General features: G+C 61.6%; 1 protein-coding gene across 6 annotated transcripts in view; it reads left to right on the forward strand.

Annotated features, from left to right (window-relative positions):
- Positions 1 to 23903, forward strand: part of GBA (glucosylceramidase beta) — a 28670-nt gene extending 4767 nt beyond the window's left edge. The window contains exons 4-13 of one of the 6 annotated variants that reach the window (XM_039512846.1): positions 17613 to 17855; positions 18197 to 18388; positions 18493 to 18639; positions 18792 to 18925; positions 20472 to 20644; positions 21447 to 21684; positions 22044 to 22268; positions 22368 to 22531; positions 23021 to 23146; positions 23393 to 23903. In XM_039512846.1, the coding sequence (XP_039368780.1) occupies positions 17789 to 17855; positions 18197 to 18388; positions 18493 to 18639; positions 18792 to 18925; positions 20472 to 20644; positions 21447 to 21684; positions 22044 to 22268; positions 22368 to 22531; positions 23021 to 23146; positions 23393 to 23495 (1569 nt within the window). In that variant the 5' untranslated portion in view covers positions 17613 to 17788 and the 3' untranslated portion in view covers positions 23496 to 23903. Of the gene's footprint in view, positions 1 to 390; positions 564 to 1012; positions 1251 to 2710; positions 2936 to 3031; positions 3196 to 4325; positions 4452 to 4972; positions 6752 to 6953; positions 7948 to 9188; positions 9314 to 11515; positions 12248 to 17612; positions 17856 to 18196; positions 18389 to 18492; positions 18640 to 18791; positions 18926 to 20471; positions 20645 to 21446; positions 21685 to 22043; positions 22269 to 22367; positions 22532 to 23020; positions 23147 to 23392 lie in introns of those variants that run through there. The other 5 variants (XM_039512845.1, XR_005591057.1, XM_039512847.1 and 2 more) reach the window with 5 other exon arrangements.
- The last annotated feature ends 3178 nt before the right edge of the window (positions 23904 to 27081 follow it).

The raw sequence follows: 27081 nt of genomic DNA on the forward strand, positions 1-27081 counted from the left end.
TCATCTGAGGTATTTTCTGTGGCCATCATGGGCTGGGGCTGACCCCCCCACACACACACACCCCTGTGGCCCTCAGCCATTGCTCTGGGTGTCCGTCAGACGCTCCTTGGCTGCCTTGACAGCCCTGCAAGGCAGGCGTCTCCCAGCCCCTCCTGCGTGGCGAGTTGTGAGGGGAAAGTCCCGTCTATGCAGTTGCTGGGCACCACAGCAAAGGGGAGCGCCCCTGTCCTGCAGCCTTTCTAGGCTCACTTCTGCGTCTGCAGCCCTGAGCTGCCACATGCTGCTCTCCTTAGAGGGAGCAGCCCCCAGGGGACCGGTGTGTCTAGGCACGTTCCTTCCTGAGACCCCTGCGGCATATGGTGAGCTGGTCCCGATGCTGTGTCCCTTCAGATCCCCATTCTCCACCGAGCCATGGCCTTGTCCAAGAAGCCACTGTCCCTGATCGCCAGTCCCTGGTCATCCCCAGTCTGGATGAAAACCAACGGGGAGATGAAAGGGAAGGGAAGTCTGAAGGGGAAGCCGGGGGACAAGTATCACAAGACCTGGGCCAACTACTTCATCAGGTAAAGGGCAGCCCGGGGCGGGGGCTCTCCTGGGAGAGGAGCCGGCAGGATGGGGAGTGGGTCTTGGCGGGTACAGCTGGCCCTGGGGCTCTGCGAGGGAAGGGGCTGGGTGGGTGTTGGGGACGCGCCGTTGAAGGAGTCGGTGTGAGCAGGGCCGCCGAGAGCAGGTTTGGGGCCCGGTGAAAAATTTTTTTCGGGCCCCCCAACAAGGGCGGACCAGCTAAACAGGGCCTATGAAGCCGGGCCCCGGGCCCCTTCCGGTAATTTGTCCCGACTTCCCCCCCCGTCGGCCCTGGGTGTGAGCTCCCTGAGCCAGCAGAACGACAGACTGTGAGTGAGGTCTGTACAGTCCATGCAAGTGGGGGGCAGGGGGGCTGGTCTCTGCACCCCAGGAGGGGCGCTGTGGGGCAGGGCTGGGGCTGCTAATATTTCTCATCCCCGGCCCCCAGGTTCCTGGACGAATACGCCAAGCACAACCTGACGTTCTGGGCGGTGACGGCGCAGAACGAGCCCACGGCTGGGCTGATAAACAACTACCCCTTCCAGTGCCTGGGCTTCACTGCCGAGCACCAGCGGGACTTCATCGCCCAGGACCTGGGCCCGGCGCTGGCCAACAGCTCGCACAAGGGCACCTGGCTCATCATGCTGGACGACAACCGAGTGCTGCTCCCGCGGTGGGCCAAAGTGGTGAGGCTGCACACGGGGGCCCGTTGCTCCTTCGCCTGTTCTGCTGGGGCAGCTGTGATGAGCTCTGCTCTGTGGGGAGACACCGGCTGTTGGGATTGGCCTGTGGTCCGAGCACACTCAGCTGGCACGTGCCTGGCGGTGCCTGGCGTTTGCCCTGCTGGGCTTCCCGCCAGGCTGAGCAGGGCGCTCCCTCTTCTAAGGGCTGGGTGCTCTCAGGACGTACAGGGAGACCCCAGTCCTGCCAAAGCCGCTCCCATTACCCCTGGACGACTATGGGGCTGCTGGGGCAGAGCGCACACTCCAGCCCCCAGAGACAGCTGCCCTGATCCTTCCTCAAGGTTCCCGCTGGGGCAGCGGGGTGCCATGTAGTTGCCTCTGATTTCCAGCCCTTTCGGTCTGGCTGTAAGCACAGGCCCGGCAATGGCCGCCTGGCTTGGCCCCAGGAGAGCTGCCAGCCCTCCCGTCCCGTTCATGTTGTTTATCCCAGCAGTGCCTGGAGGCTGGGCCCTGCTTCGCAGTGTGGAGGAGGCTGGGCCTTAGGCAGGCAGGAGGTGATGCCGGTGGCGACCAGCAAAGCAGCTCCTGCCCCTGGGGGAGGTTTGATGGAGAATAACGAGCCCAGCATGGGGCTCCCCCCAGCCCCCACAGGCTGCCCAACTTGGGATTCCCAAGCACACGTCCGGTGCTCTCAGCCGATCTGCATGGGTGTGATGGTGCCTGGGGTCTGGGGCAGCCAGGACCCAGCAACCCAGGGCTCTGAGCTCCCAGCTCTCCGATGGCTCCTTTCCTTCGTGAGGCACGTTTGCTCTCTCCGTGGGCTGCAGGGTCTTCTCAGTGCTGGGGGTGCTTGGCCCTATCTGCCTGTTCTCTGCTTTTGAGGATGCAGCCTCTGGGTTTCCCAGGGACTGGCCGTGGTAGAGATCTGGCTGGGAACCAAGTGCCTGATGTCCAGCCTGGATGAAGCTGGGGTAAAGTTGGCTGGCCGGGGAGCCGCAGGGGCTCCTGCCCTGGCTGTTCTCCTGGGACTCTTGGGCCCCGAGTGATCTCGGCTTCCTGGGAAGCAGCAGGGGCTTGTCCTGCATTTTGTTTTCCACCCAGGAAATCCTGGCCTTCCCTCGCAATGTCTGGGTGGGCCAGCGCCGAGCGGAGTGCTGAGACAGTCCTGCCAGCACCCCGCGCTGCCCTGGCCTCTGGACTTGTTCCCAGCTGCAGAGCCGTGAGCAGCTCGTGTGTCCCGGCTGGCAGAGGGCCTGATCTCTCGGCACCTGCGCTGTCACTCAGGGCAGCAGAGTGCCTGGACCTGTGCTGTTGGGCAGAGCCCATCTGGAGTGTGCTCTCCAAGGGGTGGCGTCGCTGGGCCCTTCTTTCTGCTGCTGTCTCCGAGGGTCCAGGTCTGGAAGGCCCTCAAAGGCCTGGGCCAGTAAGTGACTGCTCCTCCTCCTTCCTTCCTTCCTTCCCAGATACTGGGTGACCCAAACGCTGCTCGTTACGTCCATGGCATCGGCGTCCACTGGTACCTGGATTTCATCGCTCCCGTAGAGGACACCTTGTTACCGACCCATGACCTCTTCCCTGATTACTTCATCTTGGCCACAGAGGCCTGCATTGGGTCCCACTTCTGGGAGAGGGACGTTATCCTGGGCTGCTGGGATCGGGGGAACCAGTACAGCCACAGCATCCTGACGGTAAGGCCCGCTCGGGTCCCCCACGCAGGCTGCCTTGGGAGCATCTCCCGCCCTGTCCCCTGCCTCCAGCTGAGCATCTCTGCCATCCCCTCACAGAACCTGAACAACTTCGTCACCGGCTGGATCGACTGGAACCTGGCCCTGGACCTGGAGGGGGGGCCCAACTGGGTCCAGAACTTTGTGGATAGCCCGGTCATCGTGGACAGGAAAAAGGATCTCTTCTACAAGCAGCCCATGTTCTACCACTTGGGGCATTTCAGGTGAGCTGGGGCATTCTTGGTCAGGGCTGCAGAGATTGTGCCCACAGCCGGCTCAGTACACGTGTGCTGGTGAGTTAACTCCCAGGGTCAAAAGAGTCACAGGTTTGTTAAAGCAGCAAAGAATCCTGTGGCACCTTATAGACTAACAGATGTTTTGGAGCATGAGCTTTCGTGGGTGAATACCCACTTCGTCGAATGCAAGAGTGTGGGTATGTGTGTTAAACACTTTTCCAGTCCAGCCCAGAAAATGAGATGCCAAGAGGCCCGGGTTTTCTCCGAGGGACCTCAGTTTACTCGATTTCTTGGCCAACACCCAAACCCTTTGTTCTAAAGTTGAAAGTTTGTTGATTAAACACAAGGAAGAACAATAAGTTAAAAGAAATATTTATACAGAAACCGAAATTGGGTGATTATGCGAAACAAACTTAATTAAAACCTTGAACGTTTTTCTCCTTTGAGAGGCAAAATCTTAGTTTTTTATTTTTAGAACAACTTTCTTTGAGGGAAAGGAAAGGGTTAATGCTGATCTGCAAAGGGTATTCCCCTCTCCTGGTTCTAACAGGCAGGCAGCCTGCTGGGCGACTGGAAGCTGAAGTTCTCCCCCTCCCCCCCAGTTTCTTTTTAAGAACCCCCCCAAAGGGGAAAACGTGGCTGGCCTGCCTGGTTTATTCCCGCATTATTTTGCCCACCAATTAGGCCTAACATTTGACACACCAATTTTGCTTTATTAATTTTCGGTTCCACGTTTCCTGTTCTTTAACCTGTGTCATTTTAACACTGCTCTTGGGTGATGCTAGGAGGCCCTTTGCGTTTGGGCTCATGTGCTTTGTGTCTTTTGGGTTTTGTGCACCCGTTGATTCAATTTAATGATTGAAAACAGCGTGACCTATTTCCTGGTTCACGCCCGATCCGGCAGGGTTCTAGGTTACGCTGACACCTCGGGAAGTTGTGCAGCCTTTTTACGCTGGAGCTCACAACTGGGATAAATTTTAGGCCCAGTAATGACAGCAGTGCCCAGTGAGCCAGGCTCTGCTCCCTCTCACCCAGGCTGCAGCCGTTGGCCCAGCCTTGTCTCTGGGGGCTGTTGCTTTCCTTCCCCCTGCGCTCACCGCTCCCTCTTGTCTGTGCAGCAAGTTCATCCCCGAGGGCTCCCAGCGCGTCGGGCTGGTTGTCTCCAAGAAGAGCTGCAAGTGCAGCATGGAGTACGCAGCCTTCCTGCGCCCGGATGGTGCCGCCGTGGTTGTGGTCCTGAACAGGTGCGTGGCTGGGCCTGGAGCGTGGGAGCCTCGTCCAGAAAGGGAGTGGGGCAGGGGCTTAGGGAGTCGGTGCTGGGAAGGGAGTTGGGAGCCCAGAGCTGGCCTTTGGGGCAGGCAGGAGGAAAGAGACTTGGAGATAACCAGGCTACTCACTGTGCACTGCAAGAACAGCGCTGGTGGGGGCAGAGGAGGGCCAAGCCGCTGGCCTGAGCATTAGCAGGTGCCCCCAGCCCTGCAGGAGGCACGTACCCTGCTCCCATGAGCTCACAGTACAATCAAGGAGACTGGGGAACCCTAGAAGCAGCTGGCCAGGGGGAGGCACTGAACCCATGGTGGGTGAGAGCTCGGTTGGTCACATTCACTGATCCTCATCCGGAGCGGGGCCTGGGAGCAGGGGGAGGTTAGCTGTGGTCCCTTCACTTTGCTCCTGCGGCCCAGATGGCACTGCCAGGCAGCTAGTGGTGGAGCTGGCTCTGCTGGGCGGCCATGCAGACAGACTGACTCTGCCCCTCTCCCCCCAGGTACTCCACGGACGTGCCATTCAGGATCTCAGACCCAGGCGTTGGCTTCATTGAGGCTGTGGCTCCAGCTGACTCCATCCAGACCTACCTGTGGAGACGGCAGTGAGGGGGCCTGGGGCAGAGGAAGGGGGGGCGGGGGGAGGACTTGGCATGCTGCTCTGGGGCCATTCCAGGCAGGGCTGGGTGGAGCCCTCAGGGGGACAGGGAGGCCAGCGCTCACCTAGATCTGCCCCTTGCAAAGCACAGCACCTGGGCAGGGGCAGAGCTGAGTCCCAAGCCTGCAGCATGTCTAGAACCAGGTGGGCCCTACTGGACCGGGCTCCCTTTGCCCCACAGGAGTGGAGAGCCACGTGCTGTAACCACGATCGCTGCTGCTCTGCCAAACAGCAGCCGTCTCTGGCTCTCTCTGCCCCGGCCCCCCCCCCCGGCTGCCAGCGGCGTGGGTGCCTGTCTGGAGCTTGACATCAACCGGGAGTTAAAACCCCACCGCCTCTCTCCTCCCATGTGCTGCGCCCCTGGCCTGCCCCCGCCCCAGTGACACTTCCTTGGGTGCCTCTGGGGCAGGACCCGGCTTGAACCATGGAGACCGGAACAGCTGGATCTGGAGGGGAAAGACGCCTGAGGATGCTGGGAAATAGTCTCCTTTATAAACCCCCTGCTGGAGGCTCAGTGCGCAGGGTGGTAAGCGAGGCCCCTGGGCCAGGACGGTGGCTTCATGCAGAGATCCAATGGGCAGGTGTTGCGCAGCCGCCAGGAGACATTACCCCTGGGCTGAGCACTGCTCACTGGTCTGCCCCAGGGAGGTCCGTCTTTGGGGCAGGTGCCACAGCTGGCTCCCAACCTCCTGCTGGCTTGCTGGGCTGCCTGTTCTGCTGCCGTCTGTCAGCATCTCTGGCTGCAAGATATGGAATCGCAGGGAGCTCCTTGAGGTTGGCCTCCCACCCCAGACAGTGGCTGATCACTGGAAGGGGGGGTCCCAGGCCAGAGCCCAGTCTCGTTCAGCCTCTGGGCCCTGCATTCCTTGTCTCTCTGTGACAGAATCGGGCTCCAATGGGGCATGCTGGATGCTGTTCCACCCCCACCAGGCTCCCCAGGCCAGGGACTTTGCCTGGCAGAATTCAGGCTGTGGATGGTGCTGTATACTCTGAATAATTGTTGACTAGCAAGGGGTGCAGCGGCCCAGGGAACATGCTGCTCTGACAGCACCTGCCCCAGGGCTGGCAGGCCTGAGGGAGAAGAAATAGGGAATGGGTGAGAGAGCGTCTTTACCTTTTCTGCAAATAGCAGAGCAAGGGCCCAGCAGATGAAATTGAAAGGAAATAAATGTTCAAAGTACATAAAAAGAAATAATTTGAACAGGGTGCATAATTTACCTGTGGCACTCACTGCCACAAGATTTCACTGAGGCCAAGAGCTGATAGGATTCCAAAAAAGCATTAGCCATTTATATGGCTACAGATTAACACCCATAGTTATATTTCAAGAGGATAAAACCAAAGCTTGGACAAAATCTAACCCCTCCTGCTTCTGAGTGTGACCCAGTGACTCACTGCTCTAGGAGGGCCGAGCAGACCAGTGGCCCCGTGACTGAAGCTGAGCCATTTTGCACGTAAGGCAGGTGTTTCACCACTGGTTTATGTATGAGGAACACAGCATCCTTTCCTCCACGTTCCACCTCCTACTTTTGGAGCACAGAATGAAATTTCTGAACATTGCCAAGTAATTTGGTTACTTACTTTGAATAAAAATTAATTTAAAATGGTTCCTTTAAGAAGTTTAGCACGTGGTGTCAGACTGTTCTGTGTGTCCTGAATTATCTTGTTAATGGGATAACAGATGCTTCAAACTGCCCACTTCAGACTCCCTGAAAACTGGTGCATTGACTACAGTTGAAGACTTTTGTTTTGTTTTGGGTTTTTTTAAAGAAGATTAATGGTAATTTTTTGGCAGTGGTCTTCATAACTGCAAGTTTCTTCAACAGGAACTGACAACTAATCAACTTCTGCAGAGAGTTCCGTACACAACGGCTGGCTCCCATCTCCTTTGGCTCAGTGGCAGCGAAGCTGAAAGTGCCCTCAGCAAAGATGCATCTTTCAGAATGACCCATGGGAACGAAGCCAACCTGCCCTTAGGGATGCTGGTGGGGCTGGACAGCAGAGAGATTCAGTCCTAAAGAAACAAATGGCTTTGAAAAACTCCTTGTTTCACCCAATCTGCTCACCAGGGAGGGGAACAGGGAGAAGCTTCAGGGTGGACGTGGGCTTGCGTGCACACAGAGGAGTGTGAGTTGAACCGGGTGTGAGCAAGGGACTCGTGGGAAAGTGGCCTGTGTGCTCTGGCTACTTTGCACTGCTCCAGAGTGGGGTGCACAGCCAAAGTGCTGTGGTGAAGCTGCCCCATCAATGAAACGTTGAAGGTTGATGCACCCCAGCATCACCTCATTTGCAGTATCACCAATAATGTTTAGTTCCCATGGTAAGTTTGTAGTAATAATAATAGAAAGCAGGGAAACCACCAGAGAGAGAGAGAGAGAGTGTGTGTGTGTGTGTGTGGCAGAGAGAGAGAGAGAGAGAGAGTGTGTGTGTGTGTGTGTGTGTGTGTGTCAGAACCTGCAAATGTTACAGGGATGTTGCAGTTATCGCCAAGCTGGGCATTATAAACCCAGGAAATCCTGAGGTGAAGAAAGTTAAAAGCAATCGCCACGTGTTCCTTAAGGCTTGGGAATGCAGAATTTAAGGTTTGCAAACATCTCTAACTCCAGCCTTCAGCAACAGGATGAAACAAAGGGAGAAAATCTGATATGTCTAAATCTGTTTAATCTACGTGGGAACTGCAAGTGTTGTTACGCAGGGATCAGTGTGTGGCTCTTGCATGATGTCGCTACAGGGCAGGCCGCACGTTTGTTTGGGTGCTGTAAGCTGGGCATTTCCAGCCCCTAATAACCATGTCTGGATTGCGTTTGTGTTTAACCTTCACTTGGCCTTTCCTGGGTTTGTGTCCCCGTAACGGTTTTAAGACACTGCCACGCACTCAACCTCACCTCCACATTCAGTTGGGACTCCTGGAATGTATGTTCTGGGGGATTTTACCCCATCCTCTGACATGGTCCGAGACCAGCTGTAAGACTGGACCATGTGTCCGGCCAGATCTGTGGGAGGGGCTCTAGGGAATGATCTGCCCCAAACCCCAAAGGGCTGGAAGGGGCAGGAGTCTCATCCTCTTGACCTGCTCCCTGCCCCTGGAGTGGGTGAAAAGCCAAAGATTTGCAAGTGCTGCCGGGGGATTTTAAAGTTACGTTGGAGCAAGTGTTGAGAGATCCTCCCTGGATTCCCCCTCACGTTCGTGCAGAGCCAGGGACGTGCCCTGTCACCAGGACTGAGCAGGGAATGATCACTGAGTGCAAGGCAGGTGTCACCGTATCCCTGTCAGCTCTGTAGAGCAGGGCAAAGCCTGTTGGTTCCTGTTGCCTCCGCAGCCTGCTGCACAGGTGCCACTCTGGCTTTGCTGGCCGGCAGCCAGTGGCTCGGGCGGAATCGCCAGGTGAGCAGGGCTGGTCGTGTGAGACCTGAACCTGTGGTGGCTCTGGGGGGGTGCCAGGGCCCCTGGCTGGGCTGAGGGGAGCAGGGGAACAGGGAAGGTGCGTGCACAGACACTGAGCGTGGGCTGTTTTCTGAGCACCACAGCAGCCCTCTCGGGGGTGAGTTGGGGAAATGGGCACAGAGCGGTGAGAGCCCATGGCCGGGCAGTGGCCTTGGGGCCTGGAGTGATGTAGGTGGGGGCTACACCAGTGATGTAGGTGGGGGTGCTTTGACCTTCCTGCCCCGGTATGTTCTGTGGGTCGGTCAGTGGCCTGCTGCCTGCCTGGCTCTGGACCGCGGAGCAGGGCCGTGCACTGAGCCGCGCTTTGGAGCCATTATTAAAGTCACTTTCCTAAAGCAGAATTGCTGCCCTGGGAATGGGCTGGGCCCCAAGCCCCCGTCCAGCTTCAGGGGAGACCAAGAGGCCTTCTCCCTGGCTGGCCCGGCCCGGCCTGAGCCAGCAGGCAGGCAGGTAGAGACAAGCTGAGGGGCTGGTTACAATGCATCTCTGAGATGGGGCTTGGCAGAGGGCTGAGTGGGGGGAGTCGGGACAAGGGGCTTCTCTCTGGAGGGTCACGTTCCACACGAAGCCTCCCTGGAGATTTCACAGTCCCCCCCCCCCACACCCCCCTTCCTAGGACGCGTTGGCCTGGCTGCAGCCTGCCAGTCGGGTGCATCGTGTGCGCTGGCCTCCCTAAGGATCCCCGCGGCTGCTCCATCGTGGGCTGGTTCCTTCTCATCCAGACAGCGCCCGGGGTGGCAGGTAAGCGCTTGTGATGTGTCGTGTGTGACCCGGGGGGAGGGTCCCTCCTGGGGGCAGCTCAGCCCCTGCACTTTGTCCCCAGGACCTGTGCGCTCCTGCGGAGCTGCCCCATCAGTCCCCATCCCATGCCCGTGATGCCCACGCTGCAGGCATCTGTAATGTTCGTACTTTCAGGTCCCCAAATGCTCAGAGTGCAAGGGGGATGGTCCCTGACTTGAGGCTGGAGGGACATCCAGGAAAGAGAGTAGGGATGGTGGGGGGGGCAAGGACCCAGAGGAAGACCAGGACATGGGAGAGAGGGGATGGGGGTCAGGATGCAGTGGGGTGTGAGCTAGCACATGAGGTGCAGACAGATGGGGGGGGCCTAGGAAAATGGGGCCAAATGGAGGGTGGGGATAGGCCACGGGAGGCAGAATGCTAGAGAATAAGGCCAATGGGGCGGGGTAGGAGCCTGGGGCATAGAGGCACTGGGGAAGGGAGCAGACCTCAGTGGGGCAGGAGGCAGATGAGGTGAGTGACACAACCTGGGTGGCAGATGGGCAGGGACATGGGGAGAAATGGGGGGCAGGGGCAGAGGGCTGGGGGGAGCAGGACAAAGGTCTCTCTGGGCAGGGGCGGCTCTAGGTATTTTGCCGCCCCAAGCACGGCAGGCAGGCTGCCTTCGGCGGCTTGCCTGCGGGAGGTCCCCGGTCCCGCGGATTTGGCGGCACGCCTGCGGGAGGGCCGCCGAAGCCACGGGACCAGCGGACCCTCTGCAGGCAAGCCGCTGAAGGCAGCCTGCCTGCTGCCCTTGCGGCGACCGGCAGAGCACCCCCCGTGGCTTGCTGCCCCAGGCACGTGCTTGGCGTGCTGGGGCCTGGAGCGGCCCCTGTCTCTGGGTCTCCCACAACCCTGTCTGGGCACAGCACGGGGCACTGGGTGCCTCTACCTGAGAGTGGAGTCATCCCCCGCCCCCTTGTATGGAGCTGAACCTGCAGCCCTTCCCTGCAGCCCGTGTCCCAGCGGGGTCTGCAGCAGCGCGTGGGCCAAGGGTGGCAGGCGTTTGGCTGCCAGCGCAGGGCGCTCCCAGAGTCACGCCAGCTGCACCTTGCACAAGGACTGCCTGAGTGCAGCGTGTCGCTGGGTGGCCGCACAAGCTCTTCAGAGCATCTGGAGCCACTCACGGGGCTGAGGGGTGGGTTCTGCACCAGCCCCTCCTGACTGGTGCCAGAGCCAGCCGGCAGGAGTAGCAGGCTCCAGGGGGCCACTTCTGTGGGGGGGGGAGGTGCTGGCACTGAGCCTCCTGCTGGGGCAGGCGGGTGGGGTGGCTCACATTTGGGTCAGGTTGTGTGTGGCTCAAATGGAAATGCAGGGAACTCCCCGGGCTCCAGGGCCCAGCACGGCCCAGCAGCCAGTAATGCAAACCAGGGCTTGGGGCTTGCTGCCTTGGGGATCTGCATCCCCTCGCCGCTGGCCCTGCATCGGGCCCTGCGTGCACAGACACCCCCAAGGGGCCCTGCCTGGCTGGGAGCCCCTGGGCCAGGGCAGTTTGCTGGCAGAGGTGACATGCACTAGTGGTGCTATAAAACAGTGACCCAGCAGGGGGCGCAGCGGCCCAGGGAGTGCGTGGCCCAGACCCTTGGCTCCCTGCCCGGGGCAGGTGAGTGCCCGGTGGGCACAGTGGGGCGATGGCCGGGGCGGGGTGGGACGCCTGCCGCCGCGAGGTGCATTGGTGGGAGGCGAGGGAGGAAGAAAGGGTCCTAAGCTGCAAAATCAAATCCAGATTCTCCCCCAGCCCCCCATGTGGGCATCAGTGTGGCAGGGGGCTGGGCCCTCTCTCATGGGGAGTGGCCTGGGCAGGTTTCTGCTTGTAGACCTTGGGGCTGGAGGTCATTAGAAAATCCAGCTTTCCCAGCCCCGCCCAGCTGCTGGGGGGATGGAATGACCCAGTGAGGCCCCTGGGGGTGCGGGGGACCCTGGGGGAACCAGACAGCAGCCTGTGCTCCAGCACGCTCGATGCGGATCACATCGTACTATGGGGCTGGACACTGCCCTGTCCGGTTGGGGGCAAAGGGGGCACAGGGCTGGGGGGTGGGTGGGTTTATGACTGGGATCGTTTTGGGGGGGGTGTAGGGAGCCCCCCCCCGTGATCGATGAACCCGCCACAGCTCCTCTCGCTGGGTGTCTGATGGCGCCAGTTCAGCCAGAGCCTCCTTTCTCCAGCTGCTCCTGTGATGCTGCTCCATGAAGAGCCCGGGGGCCGGAGAAGCGCCTGGCAGCAAGGAGGCACCAGCCCGTTGACTAAGAGCCTTGCTAGGATGTAACGTCTCAATGGCCATGGCAGCCCCAGGTGGCTCTGCTAAGCTAGACACTGAATTCACGGGCTGCAAGAAAGCCTCCAAAACGTGCCCCAGTGCCAGTAAGGCAGCAGCATCTGGGTCTGCAGAACTGGGACCACTAGCTTTGCCGAGCATGCGCTGCCCGTCCCCTCCGTGGGGCTCACCCCGGTACCCTGTGCCAGCGTGTAGCCGATCTCCTATTTGTCGGATCACCGGATGGAGCTCGTGGGGAGGAGCACGGTGTGAACAGCTGCAGTGCATGCCAGCTTATTGCGGCACCAAGAGCGGGCAGGCATGGGAGAGCCATCCCCACCCACCCACGACAGAGCCTAGCCAAGCCCACAGCATGGAGCGAGCTGCATGGTCATATTTTGCACCAGTGTCTGAGAGGGTGTCTCATGGGTGGAGCGTATTCTGTGTGTGGCGTTTGGAAGAGTACCACCCCCATCATCTGTCACCTGAGCGACACCCAGACAGAACCTCATGCCACCCCATGCACTTGCAGCAGCCTCCCGATGGAGACTGCCAGTGTGTGTCGAAGTGGGACTGTTCTTAATGTTTCCTCTGAATAATGTGTGGGTGCCTCAGTTTCCCCTATGCAGTTCTTAAGTCTCCAGTGTGCATAAATGGCCGACACGCTGTATCCTGGCAACAAATGGCCGGGGCCCTTCCCCCCTGCAAGGGGATGGTTAAAGGTGACCAAAGAGATCAGGTGACCTCCTGGCCCAGGAAAGAGACAAAGCCCAGAGAAGGAGGGGCTGGAGGGGGTGTCAGTTGGGAGCTGGCTGGGGACAGGAAGTGAGGGCAGACGGGGGTGTCTGACTCACTGGGCCCCAGAATGGACCCGGCTGAGGGGTCCTGTTCTCTGTACCTACAAGCTCTGGTTCAGACCCTGTTCCTGTCATCTAATAAACCTCTGTGTTACTGGCTGGCTGAGAGTCACGTCTGACTGCGCAGTGGGGGGGCAGGACCCTGTGGCTCCCCCAGTCCCCCGCCTGGGCGGACTCGCTGTGGGAAGCGCACGGAGGGGCAGGGGATGCTGAATGCTCCGAGGTCGGACCCAGGAGGTGAAGCCGTGGGAGCTTCTTGCCCTGCAGACAGGCTGCTCCGAGGGACTAATGCCCTGTCCCCACTCTGCCGAAGAGACACAGAGGGAAGTGTCACAATGACCCTGAGGAGGAGCTGGGTGCAGAGGCCCCTGGGCTAGCCGGGCCCTGCGGAGGAGCCGGATGCAGGGCCCCCCGAGCTAGCCGGGCCCCGCGGAGGAGCTGGGTGCAGGGGCCCCTGGGCTAGCCGGGCCCCGCGGAGGAGCTGGGTGCAGGGGCCCCTGGGCTAGCCGGGCCCCGCGGAGGAGCTGGGTGCAGGGGCCCCTGGGCTAGCTGGGCCCCGCAGAGGACCCGGATGCAGGGGCCCCTGGGCTAGCTGGGCCCCACGGAGGAGCCGGGTGCAGAGGCCCCCGGGCTAGCCGGGCCCCACGGAGGAGCCGGGTGCAGAGGCCCCGGCCAGCCGGGCCCCGCGGAGGAGCCGGGTGCAGGGCCCCGGCTAGCCGGGCCCGCGAGGAGCCGGGTGCAGGGGCCCCGGCTAGCCGGGCCCCGCGGAGGAGCAGGGAGCAGGGGCCCCCGGGCTAGCCGGGCACCGAGGAGGAGCTGGGTGCAGAGGCCCCCGGGCTAGCCGGGCCCCGCGGAGGAGCCGGGTGCAGGGGCCCCCGGGCTAGCCGGGCCCCGCGGAGGAGCTGGGTGCAGAGGCCCCCGGGCTAGCCGGGCCCTGCGGAGGAGCCGGGTGCAGGGGCCCCCGGGCTAGCCGGGCCCCGCGGAGGAGCTGGGTGCAGTGGGGAACCCTAAGAAGCCCTTTGAGGAGCTGCGTGTGGGACAGGCTGCGAGTGCCGGATGTTACAGTCGGGTGCAAGGCTGCGTGGAATTTGCAGGGGAGCAGCAGTGGCTGGGCAGGAAGCCAGTGCATGAGGGCACCAAGGAGAGACGCTCAGTGAGTCTGCCCTGGAAGCCTGCCAGCTCCTGTTTCCTTGAATAGATAATGAGCCGGAGAGGGCTCCCCAGGCCTGCAGAGGCCTGGCTCAGCTGGACCTGCCCAGGGCCCAAACCTGAACCAACTGAGCCCTGGGGTTTCTGCAGCCTTCCCCTTTCCGGCCTGCCCCAGGGAAAGCCCCTTTCCCTGAGCAATGCAGCTGAGTGATTCCTGGGAGCCACCAGGGCCTTGGTGCTGAAGCATCTACACTGCGGTGCACCTGGCCTCCTGCTGGCACCTTTGGGGCGCTCCGACACTGAGCCGCCACAATAATTACAAAGTCCTACTGTGGCCCAGCTGCTCTGCTGGAGCAATGCAACTACGAGCGCCATGCTGGGAGCTCTCAAGCTGTGGGGTGGCTCTAGGGAAAGGGGGCTGGCAGCTGGGAGGGGGGAACCGCCAGGCTAAGGGCACAGGAAGCTCTTGGGGTCTCCTGTCCTGCTGAATAACACAAACACTTTGCCCTTTAACCTTTGCCACACCTGCGATGTCCTCACCCTTTCTCTGTGCTAGGAAACAACCTACCAGACAAGACCAGCACTGCTGGCTCCAGGCAGGACTGGAGGGGTTCACGCCCCAGAGTTTGCCCTTCGGTGCTGGCCTGGAAGGGCTGGTTCTGCTGCAGTCCATGCCAGGTACGCTAGCCAGGGCAGCTGAGCCAGCCGGGAATGGGCCAGCACTGATCAGATCTTGGCTCTTTAGAGCAACCGAAAGACACGGGACCTGTTTGTTGTGGCCTGTTTAACTCTTAGGAGAGAGGTAGAGATTGTGGGGGACAGTCAGACCCACCCTCTGCGAACAGCAGCACTGGAAAGTGTGTGTGTGTGTGGGGGGGGAGGCTTTTATAAACAGTTGTTTTAACAAGGTTGTAAGACCTCTGCCTCCTAGCACAGGGCTTTTTGGAGCTCTCCAGGGGAGCCAGTGGACTGGTTCTTGAGGAGGGAGCTGCTCTCAGGGGTTCCCTGGGAGGCCAGGGCACCTACAACTGCCCATTCCTCTTTACAAAGACCGCGGAAGGTAGCCCACGGGCATGAGTGCTGGGGTGACTGTGACGCAGAAGTGCTGGGCAGGCATATTACCCTCTGGCCGGCCAGCTCCTCGCTATTCACCGAGGGGGCGCATGGGGTTTCTGCCGAAAGCCGAGAACTAGCTGATTGGTGGGGTTCGCGGGAGATGCCAGTGCGGGAGATGGTTGGAGATGTGCAAACCAAAGATTATTAGGTTGCAGAACTGTTGCCGTGAGACTTGTGGCCAGAGGCCAGGTGGGTTTCGGGGTGACTCAGACAATGCTGAGAACCGGAGATGTCTGCAGAGACAGTGCTTGGTTTGCTGTCTAGACTGGGGGAGACTTGAGCATTTACAGAGACCCCCAGGACAGCTTGGGGGACCCTGAGACAACAGCCCGAAAAGGGATGAGAGCAGAAGTGGCACAAACACATTACAGAGGAGAAACTCTGAACTGTCCCCAGGTTTCTGGACTGGAGCTGGGGCTGTTCCTGTGCATCAGGGAAAGTCCACAGGAGGAATTCAGGGGAGATGGAGGGGCAGGCAGGGGGTTCCCCTGAGGGTCCTCTCCCTGTGCCTCAGACTAGCACTCGGGACCTACCCCGCTCCTGGGTTGTGTTGTGTGACCAGAGATTTGCAAATGCTGCTGGGAACATTGGAGCAAAAGTTGCAAAATCTTCCCCAGATTCCCTTTAGAATTCAGCCAGTGCCAGGGAGCCGCCCTCTCCCCGTGACAGACTCTTCTGGCTGAACAGGTCTGCTCATCTCCTCCCACGGTGCTGCTGCCCCACCAGGCAGGTGCGGCTGCATCCCAGTCTCTTGGGGACTGGGGAGAGAGGCAGAGCAGGACCTGTGGCCTTGGCACCAGGGGGTCTCTGTTTGCTGGCTCACCAGGTGAGTGGGGCTAGTCCGGTTTGTTCTGTGCTGGGCGTGGGGGCTGACTGAGGCTGTTCGGGGAACGTGTTCATTAGTTAACCCACACAGGCCTATAGGGAGGCAGGGAGGAGCTGCCCCATTCCACACAAGGGCAAACTGGGGCTCTGTGGGAGGCAGAGATTTGCCCAGAGTCCCAGGAGTGGCTAGATCTAGTGAACCCCGAGCTCCCAGGCCCATGCATGACACACGGGGGCAGTGGGAAGGGGAGGCGTTTGCATGGCTGTGCTGCACCGCCTGCCCCACGCCGGAGCTCTGGGACGTGGTGGTGACTTTGCCCCTAGGCACAGCCAGTCCCAGCGAAGGGCAGTTGTGGTCGCTGAGCCGACACGTTGCTCGGTCCCTTATGTAAGTTATGTTCCCAATGCCAAGCAAGTTCTGCAGGGTGGGCAGGGCCCAGCTGGGCTCCCTGTGTACTGCCAGCTGGGGCAATGCTGCATTTGCTGACGCCCAGAGAACGTACCACCAGCAGCGGGCACAGCTCAGCTGGAGACCGGACATGCTTTAGCTGCGGGTGCAATTGTGCAGAGCAGGGCTCAGAAACTGAGGTTAAAGGCACCCAATAGCCCCTCTCCCCGGAGCTGAGGGCTCTGGTGCAGCCATCACTTGGGAGCCCTTGTGCATAGCGTCTCCCAAGGTGTCCGGAATGGTTGAGCCATGCCCGGCTGCTGAGCCCCCCATGGGAATACAGAGCGCCCGCTATTACTGCCCATCCCATGGAGGCACTTGTGTTCCAGCCTGAGGACCTGTGCTGGGGATGGGGGCGATGGGAAGACCTGGGGGCTGAGTGGGAAGGTTCACATTCAGAAGTGGGCGAGCGGGAAAGGGAGCAGCTCTGGCAAGCGGCTGGGTGGAGCCGGAGAAGCCAGGGTGGAGCAGGTGTAGGAGTGGAGAGACGCTGCTGGAGCCAGGAGTGGAGCTGGGTAGTGCTTTGAAGGTGAGGGAGAGGCTGGAGCTGGCTGTGCAGGAGGTGGAGGGGGCCTCACTGGGCAAGGGGGAATCCTGGCCAGAGTCCTAAGTGAAGCAGCTCCCTGGCATTGAGACGGGCAGAAGGGGAGCGAGGTGAGATCGGGGGAGAGGTGTGACGAAGTGGGACTGTTCTTAATGTTTCCTTGGAATACTGATTGGGTGCCTCAGTTTCCCCTATGCAGTTCTTAAGTCTCCAGTGTGCATAAATGGCCGACACTCTGTATCCTGGCAACAAATGGCCGGGGCCCTTCCCCCCTGCAAGGGGATGGCTAAAGGTGAACAAAGAGATTAGGTGACCTCCTGGCCTGGGAAAGAGACAAAGGCCTGAGAAGGAGGGGCTGGAGGGGGTGACAGTTTGGGGCTGGCTGGGGACAGGAAGTGAGGGCAGATGTGGGGGTCTGGCTCACTGGGCCCCAGAATGGACCCGGCTGAGGGGTCCTGTTCTCTGTACCTACAAGCTCTGTTTTAGCCCGTGTTCCTGTCATCTAATAAACCTCTGTGTCACTGGCTAGCTGAGAGTCACGCCTGACTGCGAAGTGGGGGGGCAGGACCCTGTGGCCCCCCCCAGGAGCCCGCCTGGGCGGACTCGCTGTGGGAAGCGCACGGAGGGACAGGGGATGCTGAATGCTCCAAGGAGAGACCGGGGAGGTGAAGCCGTGTGAGCTTCTTGCCCTGCAGACAGTCTGCTCCGAGGGAGAGGAGGCTCCCCAGAGTCCTGACTGGCTTGGTGGGGAGCAGTCCCAGAGTGTCGTCCGGGGACCCCGTGACAAGGTGCCAGCCCAGTGCAGAGATAGGAGCCTTTGCTGTGGGGGCAGAGCTGGAGGAAAGTCTGGGTGCCACAAAAGGGAAAGCAGCAGGACCGGGCCAGGCCCTGGCTGCAAGGGGAACTGGGCAGGGCAGACAGGTTATCCTGGGGCCACAGAGCTGACTCAGCCCAAGCCATGCCAGGGGGGCGCAGGTGGAGAGGACTCTGCTGGGGCATCCAGCTCTGTTCCATGACACGGCCTCTTGTGAGCACCTTGCCCTCCCCTTCGCCCCATGTGCTGCTCCAGGAGTCCCTGCGGTGCTGGGCTCGCCTGACTGCTCCTGAGGCTGGAGCTGCTGAGTGGGGAGCGAGTGACCCAGCGGCCCCGACACTCACAGCCTCCATCCTGCTTTCAGGCCCAGGTGCCCGGCGCCGTGCTTGCTGGGACTGGCTGTGGGGGTGGCGCTGGGCAGGAAAGGCGCCATGTGGGCCGGGTGTGCCAGCATCATGGGCTGGTTCCTTTTCATCCAGACAGCGCCCGGGGCGGCAGGTAAGTGCTTGTGATGTGTCATGTGTGTGCCCCAGGGGGAGGGTCCCTCCTGGGTGCAGCTCAGCCGCTGCGCTTCTCCTCGGGGTGGGGAGGTGGCATTGTGGGGTATCGGCTAGTGCAGGAGTCTTGGGGGTTGAGAGACCAAACGGGTGTGCTGGGAACCCTGCTGCACCTGGGATGGGTGCCTGGGACTGTGTGGGAGGGGCCTTGCTCAGGGGCATCCCCAGAGCTCGGAGGAATGGGGTTGGTGGGGGGAGGGGATATCCTCTCCCAGGAGGGGTGGGGAAGCCCAAACTGTACCCGGAGCCCTGCCCCAGCCCTGTCTGTCTCCCCATCCCTAGGCGGCCGTCCCTGCAATGCCAAGAACTTTGGCCATGACTCTCTGGTGTGTGAGTGCAACGCCTCCTATTGTGACACGCTGGACCCCGTTGTCGTCCCGGCCCTGGGCACGTACGCCAAGTATGAGAGCAGCAAGGCAGGCAAGCGGCTGGAGCGCAGCGAGGGGAGGTTCCAGAGCGACGCCACGGCCCCAGGTATCGGCTTGGGCACTAGGGATGCCAAGGGCAGGGCTGGCCGCTGTCCCTGGCCCTTGCTGCCAGCTGCAGGGCTCTGAGCTGGGCTGCTCTCTGCCCCGCAGATCTGTTGCTGAAGCTGGACTCGGCGCAACGGTACCAGAAAGTGAAGGGCTTTGGTGGGGCTCTCACAGACTCTGCCGCCATGAACATCATGGCCCTGTCCCCGGGTGCCCAGACCAACCTACTCAAGTCGTACTTCTCAGAGGAAGGTGAGTCGTGGGGCTGAGCCCTGGAGATTCAGGCATGGCGGGGCGAGCAGGGCTGCTGACCCCCAGGACACAGCAATGCCCACGGGCCAGGTTCCCTCCTCCTACTGTCCACTCAGCTCTGGGTCCCGGGTCACCTCCTTCCTGTCCCACAGGGATCGAGTACAACCTGGTCCGCATCCCCATGGCCAGCTGTGACTTCTCGGTCCGCCTCTACACCTACGACGACTCCGAGGGGGACTTTGAGCTGAGGAACTTCAGCCTGACTGAGGAGGACACAAAGCTGAAAGTGAGCAGTTCCCTTGGGGAGCAAGGGCCCTGGGTGGGGAGGAGCTGTGGTGGGGAAGGGGGACTGGCTGGGGGAACTGGAGGCAGGGAAGGGGACTGGCTCGGGGGCCGGCGCTGGAAGCGGGGCAGGGGACTGGCTGGGGGCTGCTGGAGGCGGGAAGGGGACTGGCTGGGGGCGCTGGAAGTGGGGCAGGGGACTGGCTCGGGGCCAGCGCTGGAAGCGGGGCAGGGGACTGGCTGGGGGCGCTGGAGGCAGGGAAGGGGGACTGGCTGGGGGCACTGGAGGTGGGGCAGGGGACTGGCTGGGGCGGCGCTGGAGGCGGGGCAGGGGACTGGCTGGGGCGGCGCTGGAAGCGGGCAGGGGACTGGCTGGGGCGGCGCTGGAAGCGGGGCAGGGGACTGGCTGGGGCGGCACTGGAAGCGGGGCAGGGGGACTGGCTGGGGGGCGGCGCTGGAAGCGGGGCAGGGGGACTGGCTGGGGGGCGGCGCTGGAAGCGGGGCAGGGGGACTGGCTCGGGGGCACTGGAAGCAGGGAAGGGGAGCCTACCCTGGGGAAGGCGAGGGCAAGGCCTCCGGCACAGGATGGAGCAGGGAGGGACTGTCATGGAGTCCCCGGGCGATGCTCTGGAACTGCTCCCCACAAAGCCAGTCAGGACTTTGGGGAGCCTCCTCTCCCTCGGAGCAGCCTGTCTGCAGGGCAAGAAGCTCACACGGCTTCACCTCCTGGGTCTCTCCTTGGAGCATTCAGCATCCCCTGCCCCTCCGTGCGCTTCCCCCAGCGAGTCCGCCCAGGCGGGGTCCTGGGGGAGCCACAGGGTCCTGCCCCCCCACTGCGCAGTCAGACGTGACTCTCAGCCAGCCAGTAACACAGAGGTTTATTAGATGACAGGAACACGGGCTAACACAGAGCTTGTAGGTACAGCGAACGGGATCCCTCAGCCAGGTCCATTCCGGGGCCCAGTGAGCCAGACCCCCACGTCTGCCCTCACTCCTCATCCCCAGCCAGCTCCCAACTGACAGAGGGTCTGCCAGAAACTGAGGGCCCCCCACAGTATTCAGAGGAAACATTAAGAACAGTCCCACTTCGTCACAGGGACCAGTCTCAGTTCGCTCCTTGGCCAAGCTCCCGGGTCTTGCCTGATGCCAGGTGTTTCCTGTGGCCATCACGGGCTGGGGCTGAGCCCCCCCTCGACACTTGCCCCATCACCATCACCCTCGTCTCTCCAGCTGATGCTGGCACAGCCCCCTGGGCAGGTGTCTCCCAGCCCCTTCTGGGGGCACTGGGGCCCCTGAGGCCCGTCAAGGCCAGGCTGGCTGGTTGGGTCAGGGCCATGAGGTGCCACGTCCCACGTGTCCCTGGGCCCTGCTCTCACCTGTACAATGGCCGAATTCTGCTCAGCCCTCGCCCCAGGGCAGCCTGACATGGGGGCTTCATTTCACAGGAGAGGCTGTGGGTGGAGGGAGGCTCCCGTGGGGCAGGGGGTCTGCAGAGATTCGCTTACGGGGCCACTGCAACACATGATCCACTGCCTCCCCCTGCTCCTCAGATCCCCATTCTCCAGCATGCCCAGGCCATGGCCAGGACACCGCTCTCCCTGTACGCCAGTCCCTGGACGTCCCCCACCTGGCTGAAGACCAACGGAGCCATGACAGGCAGGGGCACGCTGAAGGGGAAGCCGGGGGACAAGTATCACAAGACCTGGGCCAACTACTTCATCAGGTAAAGGGCAGCCCGGGGCGGGGGCTCTCCTGGGAGAGGAGCCGTCAGGATGGGGCGGGTCTCAGAGGGTACAGCTGGCCCTGGGGCTGTGCGAGGGAAGGGGCTGGGTGGGTGTTGGGGATGGGGCATCGGAGGAGCCCATGTGAGCTCCCTGAGCCGGCAAAATGACAGTCACAGAAGGGCCCATTGTGAGCATCGGTCTGACCCCCAGTATCGTCCAGCCCAAAGAACTGCCCTCAAATGATCTTATTGTGGTGAGGTCTGTCACGGAGTGTGGGGGAGTCAGGGCCCTGCACCCCCACTTCCTGCGATTCACCGGGACTCTCAGCCAGCCAGTAACACAGCAGGTTTATTAGATGACAGGAACACAGTCCCAAGCAGGGCTTGTAGGTACAACCAGAACCCCTCAGCCCGGTCCCTCAGGGGGGCAAGGAGCTTAGACCCCAGACTTGGGGTTCCTGCCTCTTCCCAGCCAGCCCAAAACTGAAACCAAAAACCCCTCCAGCAGGCTCCCTCCCTTTGTCCAGCTTCCCGGTGTCGCCTCGCCCCACCCCCTCCTGGCTCAGGTTACAGGCTCAGGTACCGTCCCGCACCTAAAGTCACCCCTGCTCTCCCCTCCCCCACGCAGACATCCCCAGTAAAACTAAAGGACATTCCCAGGTCAGTCCACCCCGCTCCCTCCTGCGTCACAAGGTCTCTACAGACTATGGGGGGGGGCAGAGGGACTGGTCTCTGCACCCCAGGAGGGGCGCTGCGGGGCGGGGCTGGGGCTGCTAATGTTTCTTGTCTCCCCGGCCCCCAGGTTCCTGGACGAATACGCCAAGCACAACCTGACGTTCTGGGCGGTGACGGCTGGGAACGAGCCCACGGCTGGGGAGATTGTCTTCTACCCCTTCCAGTGCCTGGGCTTCTCCCCCGAGCACCAGCGGGACTTCATCGCCCAGGACCTGGGCCCGGCACTGGCCAACAGCTCGCACAAGGGCATCCAGCTCATCATGCTGGACGACCAGCGAGTGATGCTGCCCTACTGGGCGGAAGTGGTGAGTCCACGCGCCTGGGCCCTGCCCGGCTCCCTCGCTGGGGAGCCTGCTGTTCCGAGCAGCAGGGCCGGCTCCAGACCCCAGCGCGCCAAGTGCGCGCTTGGGGTGGCATTTTGCTGGAAGGCGGCTCCGGCGGACCTTCCGCAGGCAGGTCTGCAAGAGGTCCCCCGGAGCCGCGGGACCGGCAGCGCGCCCCCTGCGGCATGCCGCCCTGCTTGGGGCGGCCAAATTCCTAGAGCCGCCCCTGCCGAGCAGGCAGCGTGGCTTGCGGGGGGGGGGGGGGTTTGGCACCAGCCTGGCCCCCCCACCCCTGGTGATGGCCTTGGCAGCAGGTGACTCCTCCTCCGTCCTCCTCTCAGGTCCTGAATGACCCCGTGGCTGCCAGCTTCATCAACGGCATCGGCATCCACTGGTACCTGGACTTCCTGGCTCCCATCGACCTCACGCTGTCCATCACTCACCACCTCTTCCCCAGCTACTACCTGCTTTCCACAGAGGCCTCCACAGGGGCCTCCTTCTGGGAGCCCAGGGTGGTTCTGGGCGGCTGGGACCGAGGGAGCAAGTACAGCCACAGCATCCTGATGGTAAGGCCTCCCCGGCGCACACTGCTTCAGCCTCCTTCGGGGGACGGGAGCAGCTCGGCCCCCACGAGCCTCCAGCTGAGCCTCTTCGTCTCCTCACAGAACCTGAACTACTACGTCACTGGCTGGACCGACTGGAACCTGGCCCTGGACCTGGAGGGGGGGCCCAACTGGAGCAAGAACTACGTGGACAGCCCGGTCATCGTGGACAGCAGCAAGGATCTCTTCTACAAGCAGCCCATGTTCTACCACATGGGGCATTTCAGGTGAGCTGGGCCCTGCCGAAGGCTCCGAGAGGGCTGAGCTGCCCGGTGCAGCTGGCACTGTATGTCCTGTGCACGTGAACAGGGGGGTGGGTGCAGCTCGTCATGTGTGTACGTGTGCCTGGACACGCCAGGCTGAATGTGCCCCTTTGGCCTGAGTGTGCGTTTCTGATCCCAGCTGACTTGCAGCAATGCTGTGATGGGATCCTGCTGCTCCCAGCACCCATCCTTGTGCTGGTTTGCAGCGAGTAGCCAGCCGTGCACTAGATCCCAGCAGCCTAGGAAAAGGCACAGCTGCCTGGGCGGTTCCTGGATCTAAATTCCATCTTTAATGCAGCTGGGGCTGGAGTGGAGCACTAGACCAGTGGTTCTCAAACTTTTTTTTTTTTGAGGACCACTTGAAAATTGCAGAGGGTCTTGGGGGGCCACTTAACAATCTTTCCAAACGTTGTTTGTGCTGTGCACTCACTGCTCCCCATCTTGTCTGTGCAGCAAGTTCATCCCCGAGGGCTCCCAGCGTGTGCGGCTGGTCATCTCCAAGAAATGCTACAAGTGCAACCTGGAGTACGCGGCCTTCCTGTGCCCGGATGGTGCCGCTGTGCTCGTGGTCCTGAACAGGTGAGTGCCTGGCACGGCCCATGAGTGTAGCATCCTGGTCCAGACCCGGCCTGCCTTTCTCCAAGTGGGGCAGGAGCTCGGCAGGTGGGTTCCCAGGATGTGGGTGCTTTAGAAAAGAAACCTCCTGGGGGAGAGCCCCAAAGCCCCTCCCAGCCCTCCAGCCCCCCTCAACTCCAGCTGCCTCTGATTCCGTCAGACCTGCCTCCCTCTCTCCCGTGTGCCTCACCACCCCCTCGCTCTCCCCAGGTACCCCACGGACGTGCCATTCGGGATCTCAGACCCAGGCGTTGGCTACATTGAGGCTGTGGCTGCAGCTGACTCCATCCAGACCTACCTGTGGAGACGCTAAGGAAGAGGCCAGGGCAGGCGGGATTGCAGCTGGGGCTGTGGGGGGGGGGGAAGGATGCGCCCCCTTGCGTTGATACCTCTCCATTTAACACAGAAACCCCTCATCCCTCCAGGGAGGGACTTGGGGATGGGTCCTACCTCACCTGAGTGCAGGGGACCTGAAGGATCCAAAGGAGGGGGGAGGCTGGGCTCGGGGGGGTGGGTGCGTGTCGTCGTGCTAGGACGCGCCATCCTGCTCATAAATGACAGACCCAGGACCCTGGGCTGAGCAAGGGCTGAGCACCGACCCACCTGGGTACCTGCCTCCAGGGCCAGGGCTCCCGCCTTCCCCAGCCTGACAAGCCACTTCCCAGAACACCGGGTCCCACTGTTTTCTAGATGTTTTAATACAAGAAACAGGTTTTCTACACCTTTGCCTGATGTTTTTTCCTCCACCCCTCCCTGGTTGGTTGGATGTTGGCCAGAGTCAGGGGCTGGGGAGGGGCCAGGTGAGGTGGGGAAGGGCCCGGGTGAGACATGTGGAGGGGAGGAAGCATCAGGGCTGGTGGCCCAAGAGTAGCTGAATGTTCCCTCTGAGCAGGCCCAGAGCCTGGAGCACTGGCCCATGGATGGCTGGGGGTAGCCGCAAAGCCAAGGGAACTCCTGCTTCTGCTCAGGCTGGGGAGGTTGGGGGTGTTTCCTGCTTCCCTGGAGTCAGTTTGGAGGGTTGTGGCCCATTTGCTGTCCAGTCCCCTCCCCCTGCCTGCCCCACCATAGAGACGTGTGAAACGGGGCCCCCTCCCCATGAGCTGGGCTGTAGCCGCAAGCCCCTCTGCCTGGGCCCAGCCCAGGGGGGTTAGCTGCCGTGTGAGGAACCGGTGGCAGCGTGGTTAGTGGAGGGGCCTGGCCAAAGGACAGCTGGGATCCAGCTCAGCAGTGCCAGGGACGCGCTGTGTGCCGGTGGGCAAGGCCCAGCCTGTCAGCCGTGACGTGGAGGCCGGTGTCTCCACGGGGAGCTGGGCGCGTCCGGAGCAGGCCCCGGGTCAGGCTGGGACCGGGGGGTGCCAGGGAATTCGCACTCCTGGTGGCTCCGTGGTGCCATCCCGGCACACCGCCTAGCGCCAGCCTGCCCACCAGCTGGCGTCTGTGCTGGAAGGTGATGCGGAGTGAGGCAGACGGGAATGTAATCAAAGCGCTGATGTCAGACAAGCGTGCGGTTCCTTTCCAAAGGGAGCGGGAGCCCGTCAGCTGCGGTTTCACGCTGGATCAGTAATTCCAGTAGCAGGGAGCTCAGGGGCCGGAGGCTGCAGCAATGCCCTCCCCTCCCCTCCCCTCGCTAATGGGAAGTGGGAGAATGCAGCACATACTTCCAAAGTGATGTTATCCAGGGCGGTGGGGGTGGGGTGGAGGGTGAGTCATTCTCCCCTCAGGGTGAGGGGCAGGGCCCCTGCCAGTTGTCCTGCCTGCTGGGGTTGTGTGCAAGGAGAGGCAGGCCCTGCTCCAAGCACAGACGTGGTGTGGGGGGGGGGTCTGCTTGTGTGACGCAGGAGGGAGCGGGTGGATTGACCGGGGAATGTCGTTTAGTTTTACTGGAACTGTCTGCGTGGGGGAGGGGAGAGCAGGGGATGACTTTAGGTGAGGGATGGTACCTGAGCCAGAAGGAGAGTGGGGCGAGGTGACACCTTTGCCCAGGAAACGGGACAAAGAGAGAGGAGGAGGAGCCGGGGGGGAGGGGAGTGAGTCAGCTGGAGGGGTGTTTGGTTTCAGTTTTGGGCTGGCTGGGAAGAGGCAGGGAACCCCAAATCTGGGGTCTAAGCTCCTTGCCCCCCAGAAGGACCTGGTTGGGGGTTCCTGGTTGTACCTACAAGCCCTGCTTGGGACCATGTTCCTGTCGTCTAATAAACCTTCTGTGTTACTGACTGGCTGAGAGTCCCGGTGAATCGCAGGAAGCCGGGGGTGCAGGGCCCTGAGTCCCCCACACTCCGTGACAACTGGTGGCAGGAGTGGGATCTACTGCACCCCATGGACAGCGCTTCCTGCAGTAAGTGACTGGGGAGCAGTAGAACAGAAGGTTTATTAGACGACAGGAACACAGTCCCAAGCAGGGCTCGTAGGTACAACCAGGACCCCTCTGTCAGGTCCCTCAGGGGGGCAAGGAGCTTAGACCCCAGACTTGGGGTTCCCTGTGTCTTCCCAGCCAGCCCACAACTGAAACCAAAAACCCCTCCAGCAGGCTCCCTCCCTTTGTCCAGCTTCCCGGGCAAAGGTGTCGCCTCGCCCCACCCCCTTCCTGGCTCAGGTCACAGGCTCAGGTACCGTCCCTCACCTAAAGTCACCCCTGCTCTCCCCTCCCCCATGCAGACAGCCCCAGTAAAACTAAAGGACATTCCCCGGTCAATCCACCCGCTCCCTCCTGCGTCACAGCTTGCCTTAAGCCTGGCCCAGGGCCCTGCGTCACACCCTGACTGGTCACTCCCACGCTGGCTGCAAAGGAGGGAGCGCAGGGTAAGCTGCAGCATGGGGGGACCTGCAGGGGTGGGGTGCTGAACTGTGGGGTTACCACATGTACGCCTGGGAGGCAAGTGGCACCAAGAGAGGTGGGTGAATGTCATGCCCTGGGAAAGTGCCCATTACAGGCATCCCGAGTCCTATCGGCCTCGCAAGCTGAGCCCAGGGCCGGGCGTGGCACTGAGTTGGAACCTCAGCCCTCTGGTGCTGGGGGTCGTAGCAGTGCCTGAGAGCATGCGGTGCATGGTTCCCCAGCAAGTGTTCCCCCCACCCAGGGGGCTGCACTGTAGAAATGGGCATGTGGGCGCTGGCTGACGTCAGGCTGTCTGAGTCCACAGCAGAAGAGCTTCTGTCCTGCAAGTAGCGCCAGGAGCTCATGCCAGCGCTGCAGCCTGGTTGGCTAAATTGGAGGGAAACAGGCCCTGGCATTCTCTTTGGGCAGCCACAGCTCTGCGTCCAGGCATCCTGGGAGAGGTGCCACAGGGCAGAACAAGCAAGAGCTGTGTAGTGCAAACAGCCTCCCCTGCCAGCTGTCGCCCAGGAGCCGCTTTTCCATGTGGAGCCTAAGAATGTGAGAGCAGCTGGAGGAAACCCTGGCGTGGCCCCGAGAGCCGAGCCCCGGATAAGGGGGGTGCAGTCGATGCAGCACTGGGGTTACAGGTAACATGAAGCTAGGGCTATGCACTAGCACCTCCACACACTCAGAGGCACTGTGTTCTGTCACCCTGGGCCTCCTGCCAGCACCAGGAGCGAGCGAGGGGCAGGGAGCCCTGTGTGTACAGTAGGTGCAGCACCACACACTAACTGCCTGCCCTCCCCATCTCACGGTGTCCCTGCCTCAGACGAGCGCTTCCAGCCCCTCACGCTGCACTCTGCCGCCTTCGGGGCCTTGGCTACTCGCTCTGGAGCGTCGCACTCCTGGCAGCACCAAGGAACGCCCCTGTCCTGGCTGGGGTGCACGCAGGAATGCAAACAGAGCTGTCAGCACTGGAGGAATTTCTAACGTGAACAGGCCAGCAACTCCCTGCTAGCCCCTCTCAAATCACGGCAGTGAGTTGAGGTAAGGGGGCTTCCCTCAGCTCCCACTGCCCAGGGAGCCA

The sequence above is a fragment of the Mauremys reevesii genome, linkage group 24 (assembly GCF_016161935.1).
Source record: "Mauremys reevesii isolate NIE-2019 linkage group 24, ASM1616193v1, whole genome shotgun sequence".
In the NCBI taxonomy this organism is placed as follows: domain Eukaryota; kingdom Metazoa; phylum Chordata; order Testudines; family Geoemydidae; genus Mauremys; species Mauremys reevesii.